The 6,000-nt window shown below is 47.5% G+C and overlaps 1 protein-coding gene across 1 annotated transcript in view; it reads left to right on the top strand.

Annotated features, from left to right (window-relative positions):
* Positions 1–969: 969 nt before the first annotated feature.
* The window catches only part of Ptprk (protein tyrosine phosphatase receptor type K), a 517,652-nt gene continuing 512,621 nt past the window's right edge, over positions 970–6,000 (top strand). Inside the window, 1 exon segment of the mRNA XM_021224035.2 lies at positions 970–1,309. Coding sequence (XP_021079694.1) covers positions 1,207–1,309 — 103 coding nt within the window. The 5' untranslated portion in view covers positions 970–1,206.

Genomic DNA, 6,000 nt, shown 5'->3' with positions numbered 1-6,000 from the left:
TTGTGATCACACTTCCATATGTCATATTCTGCAGATACAAGTAAAGTAAGCAACTATACAGCGTTGCTACAAAAGCGAGTCAGGTTGCCATTTGGTGAAATCACTCCAAGCTCCTAGGTTAGCAAACCGACAGACTTTAATGCTATTAACTACAGTATTGGGTTCCTTCAGAGCAAACCTGCTGTGATCATTGTTGGGATAAAATCCTTTTATTAAATACTTATTTCTTAAATAGCTCCAAGACAATAAAAATCAAAACAAAACCCAAACCCGGCTCTACTCCACCAGGCAAGGCGAAGGCAGAGGGGCCAAGCAGGAGCTTCTCCAGAAACAAGCAAAGTCAGTGACGCGGCAAGTAAATTCAGATATTCCGTAAATGACAAATAAACCAGAAATGAGGAACGCCAGCTGTTCACACTGGAAACTTACCCAACATTTTATTTCGGTCCAAGTTTTATTTAATACGAGAATAAGTTTTCAGTGGGGGTAGGGGTCTTATTCCTTACCACAGCAATAGGGAACAGTGAAATAAGGAATAGTGCAGCTCCGCGTTTTAAAGGTTGCATCTACGTTCCCCAGTCTTCCTACCACCAACCGCTCCTGTGGGACCTCCACCTTGGGGACGGAACCCCAGGACGCCTCTTCTCGGGCGCCTCCTCCGTGGTCCTCCCACTGTCCTCCCACACTCCTGCCTGTTAAGAGTCGCATCTAGGGGATCCGGCAGTGAGCTGCGCCGCGTCCCTCTTTCCGGCTCGCAACCCGGGAGCCGCGCGGCCACCGAGCCCAGGTGGCGAACAAAGGCTGCGCGGGGCGCGCGGCCGGCTTGGCGCGCGTCTCCCCGGCAGGAGGCGGCGGTGGCGGCGGCGCGCGCCGGAGCCCGCATTCCACCGAAGCGGCCGGAGCCCGCGGGGCGACGTCACCCCAGGCTCCGCCCCCCGTCCCTCCCCGAGCAAAGTAACTCTGGACTACCCTGAGCTGCCTCTGCCGAGCATGGAGAGCAGCGGCCGCGGCTGGCGGGCGACGCGGGAGACGCTTTCGCCCGCGAGGTAGTTTGCCGACGTTGCGCAAGGACGAAAGTGCTGGCGGGTGGCCGCGGCGTCCCCGCGAGCCCCCCACGAGGCCGGGCGGGCGTCTGGCTGGTGGATTTCGCCGCGATTCCCCCGGAGGCTCTTTGCAAAGCTGCTTGAAACTTCTCCCAAACTCGCCATGGATGTGGCGGCGGCGGCGGCGGCGCTGCCTGCTTTTGTGGCGCTCTGGCTCCTGTCCCCGTGGCCTCTCCTGGGGTCCGTCCAAGGCCAGTTTACAGCAGGTGAGTGGTGGGGGTCATTTGGTCTGTGCCTGTCCTCAGCCTTGGACTCTGAGGGAGAAGGGACTGGCTGATTGCCGGGGCCGGGGCTGGGGATCCGGGAGGCGTTCGCTCTGGCTGTGTGTGTGTGTGGGGTACAGGTTGAGGCCAGGTCTGTCTTGGGAGTTTGGGTCAGGCGGGACGAGGCCAGGAGCTGGGCGCCATGGGGCTCAGGTAACTTTTACGTTCGCGACCCATTGTTTCCGAGGCTTGCCCGGCGCGCAGACAGCACCCGGTATGCTGGACGGAGCCGGTGGCGACCTTGCTTTTCTTGGGTGAACCGTCGATAGCCTGGGCGTCCGGCGCAGTCAGCGCTACCTTAGTTAGGGAAGAAGGAAAAAAAGTACTTTGGGCTCCCGGGACCACGATTCTTTGGCTCGCCGAGCGGGCTGGTGGCTCTCTGCCGCCAGACTGTTCAAAAAATTACCCGGGAAGCCTTTGTCAGAATTGTGGGGACTCGTCGGGACTGACCTCGGCGCGCTCTGCCAGGTGCTTTTTGTCCCGGGAATAACCTCCTCTCACTATTGTCCACCTACTTCCCTGTGCCTCTCGGAGGCTCCTTCCTCCTCCGCTGCGGGTTGAGAGTTGCTCCTGGGTTGATTGCAGGGCACAGCGTGGAGCATGTTGCATGTGTGTGTTGGTTGAGCCCCTACGACGTTTGGCAATGTAGCTCTTAGGATAGAATCAGATCTGTCCTGGGCAGCGAGATCTGGGCGTCCATTCCCGGAAGGCTTACCCTGCTTATGTAGCGAAGCCACTACAAAGCTGGCTGCACATCTCCCGGAGTCCGCCTGGGTGACCCAGACTGGGAATGTTCTCAGCCCGCCAGGACAACCCTGGGAGAGAGACGCGATGCAGTGTTGCATGCTATCCCTTTTGAGTTCTAAGTAAAGCCACTTACAGAAGACCTTGGACTCCGGGTCTCTCCGACTGGTGGTCGCTGCTGTTCCCCTCCAGTTTTGATATCCTCCCTGTAGGTCGGTTGCTTTTTGTGTGTCCTTTGCGGGCTCTGAAGTTTCACCAGGTGGACGCTGGGGAGCGGGCTCCCAGGTTGAGCTTCTGCCTCCCGCAGGGCTTGACAACTTTTCTGGCCAACCCACCCAGCCCAGCTTGTTTGGCTGGCGCATCTGCTGCCTGGGTTCCCAGTACAGATGCAAACACTAGAGTGGCCGGGGGTGACGGGAAACGCGACAGCCGCGCTCCTGGCTGAACCGGCAGGATGCGTGGACCGAACTTACTTTGTACTTGACAGTTTCATTGTTGAGACTGCCCGATTTCCTGGAAATAAACTCACCATGTTCTTTTCCGGAGCAAATCCTTCATTAGCTTTTCTTCTCCCCTCCCCCTTTAGAACTGTATACGCGGAGTTCGACCTGAGATTCTGGTGCCCGAGTGTTTCCTCCTCTTAGGCAGAGCCTGTGAAATGGTAGCAGGCGAAGGAAAGACCATGTGTCTGGGCGATGTGTAGAGGCACCAGCTCTATGCAATGAGCTCCGACGACTTAATTTAATTCTCTCCCGGTTTAGCATTAACGCCTGGGTCTCTGCCATACAATGCTGTTAGTATTGGAACCATGCTTGATGTAACTCATTATATGCAGCAAGTTGGAGGGAGTATTGATTTCTACACAGTGCTTGTCACTGCACAGAGAGCATAGCTTGAGAAGGCATGTAGTTTGTTAATTGAACTTTACCAGTCGCATGATTAAACCCATGTATTCAGGACTGGCGACTGGTGATGTCTTAAAAGCCGATGGATATATGTTCAACATTGGAGAAACTTTTCTCTTTTAGAATGTTATTTATCTTTTAATCAACGAGTACTGAGATTGTCTCATCACAGTGTGCTTCTGAGAGTTTATTATGAATGCAGTCAGTCCTCACAGAACTGGCTGTCATCATCTTGCTATTCAGGATATGCATGTATGCTCACAACTGTAGGTCTTTTATCTCTCAAGTTTAAAGTCAGGCTGTGGCCTTATCTGTCTGTCTCCAGAGATTTAAACTTGGTTTTGTAGGCATCTCCTTTTCTAGTTGTCGTAAATCACTTGGTATTGTAAAGTCATTAAACTATTTGGCATATTTCTAAAAAAAATATTGATTAGAGTTGGGAGATGAATTAGAGATTGGAAGTGTTTTCCTTTCTGGTTTTTTTCCTTCTGATATTCTATTTTAAATGATGCACTTCTGGAGACATGCTTTAAAGATCCAAAGAGATGTGTTTTCAAAATGTTTAAGTAGTTCCTCCTCTTAAATAAGTATTTGGAATCATGATTACCAGTTCGCCATTTTTCAATATTATTGCGTGACTATTGATGTCTTAAGCTAAAAAAAAATTGGGAGGATAATGTGATATATACATTGGATCTTCATGTGTGTCACAATCACACATTTAACACTTTCCTATTGCAACCTTCTTTTTTTTTCTGTTTGCAGTTAAAGTGTAAAGCTGCTTCATGACAAACAGCTTTAAAGCCAGGACTTGATAGATTTCACCTTTCCCTCTAGTCTCTGAAAGTAATGCTTGCATCTGTATTCTATCCAGGAAAACTGAAGTAGGAGAGACCAGAGTGTTACTCCAGTCTATTTATTGGGCTGCGTAGCTGTTCTGGTTGGTATCACTGTGAGACTAGGCTTTCTGTAGAACTCAAATCTCACAGAACCAGTCTCACTTGGAAACTCAGCTTTCTCATCTATAAAATGGGGCTAATAATATGCGTCATGACCTTTCCACACAGTTTTTATGAGGATCAAGTCATTTATGTGAGCCAGCACTGTCAACTGTAAAAAGCATGTGCAGCTATCTGGGGTGTAATCATCATAAATTAAGGTAGCCCGAGTGCCAGAGGTTCAACTTTTACAGCTCCTAAACTCTTAGAACTCTCTAGTCTATTCAGCAAGGGCTGTGTGTGTATGTGTGTGTGTGTATGTGTGTGTGTGTGTGTGTGTGTGTGTGTGTGACAACTATCCTAAATTGATTCAGACCATGAGTTTATGACGGTATCAGAAATAATCTTTGATTATTTTTTAGCATAGCTATGCAGATCTTTCACAAACTTAAGGAAGAGTTGCTACTAATATTTCTAGTACCCTAATTGTGGAAAAAAATACTTGTATAGTCTTGTTATTTTCAAGTCATTTGTTCACCGTTTTCTCAGTGTGGAGAATTACTTGTAGCTTTGGATGCAGTCTTATCAATGACCTAGAGAGGGACTATTGTGTCTGGTATGAAGTAAGCCTGAGAATGTTGCTTAGATCCTGCCTTGGATGAGGTCCTGGCTTGTCACCCGTCCTTCCTCCCTTAGGACCTTGTAATGAATCTAAGCAGAACAGCTTGTGTGTGCCTGGCTTCTTCTTGTCTCTAGTACAAAATTAAATTTTTCTTATTCTGATTATCGCCTGGAAAGACACATTGGAGCCAGCTCATGTTTTAGGCTTGCCACTTAGTTCTTGAGTTTTGATTGACTGGTGTTCTTGGGTGTCTAAATACATTAAAATTCTAAACTTTACTCCCTAGTAATGATATGGATAATTCCAGGACTGTTTTTCTGTCTGATTGGTTCCCTTCTTTCTGAGCTCATGAGATGTCGTTTTGTGTCCAGTCTGTTTAGACAGGAAAAGGCAGGTTTGGCTGCAGTTTGGTCATTGGCGTGTGTGTTGCTGACAGCTCTTCTCTTTGTATTCATGAATGTGAATCAGAAAAATAAATCAATAAATCAACCCCTCTGCTACTCTGTCCCTCTTTCACACTTCCTCCCACGCCTCCCTGGGAACAACTTAGCCCTACATGCATAGTCACCAAATCAGAAGCTTTCTGTTTTCATCAAATAGCTTTAGGTGCTGCATATGTTCTTAAATACTAGCCATATGATCTGTCCACTACCCAAACCTAAAACATTTCTCTTACATATGAGATGCTCTCCTATGTCCAGCATTGATGTATTAGTGCCTGTGTATGTAGTCTTAAGTATTAAATTTTATGTGACATAATTCCATATAGAGAAAGCGTGTTGGCTACCACTAATGTTTTTCCCTGCATTGGACTGTTTCTTCTCAAGATTGTATTTAGACAGAGTCAGTCATAATGAGCGTGGATCTGCAATGTTCCCATTTCTTCAACTTGTTCTTGATGGAGAGAAGGGACAAGGGATTGCTGAAAGCTGAGAGCAGGAACTATCGAAATTTACAAACAAAGCACAGGGGGCGCATGCATGTAGTGTGTGTGTGTGCGTGTGAGTACAGCGCCTACCTGCGCACATGTGTGTATCTGTGCGTGTGCATACATGTGTGAGCTGATTTACTTAATTTTCAGAAGAGAGAAAAGCTTTTTTTTTTTTGAGTTGTTTATTAGAATCAGCCTCTTTACCTTTGTCCAAACAGATTCATCTCTTATTCTGTGACTGTAAACATTTCCCTCTGTGTATTCCCCTCAGACTTTCGCCTTTGATCATCTGTGTCTGGTCTGTGTTCCTTTATCAAATGGCGTTTCTCTGCCTAAGAAGGTTGTAATTGCTTTTGAACATGACTTGTTTTTTTCATCAGAATCCTTGCTGTTTGTCATAGTTACTGAAAAATAGTACAAAACATAACAAGCTACCTTATATCTTAAAATGGTATTTGATTACAAAGCTAATGAATAATACATCTATCAGACTG

The sequence above is a fragment of the Mesocricetus auratus genome, unplaced genomic scaffold (genome assembly GCF_017639785.1).
Source record: "Mesocricetus auratus isolate SY011 unplaced genomic scaffold, BCM_Maur_2.0 Super-Scaffold_100018, whole genome shotgun sequence".
In the NCBI taxonomy this organism is placed as follows: Eukaryota; Metazoa; Chordata; class Mammalia; order Rodentia; family Cricetidae; genus Mesocricetus; species Mesocricetus auratus.
Note: the sequence above shows the minus strand (reverse complement) of the source record. Positions and strands in the feature narration are given on the sequence as shown.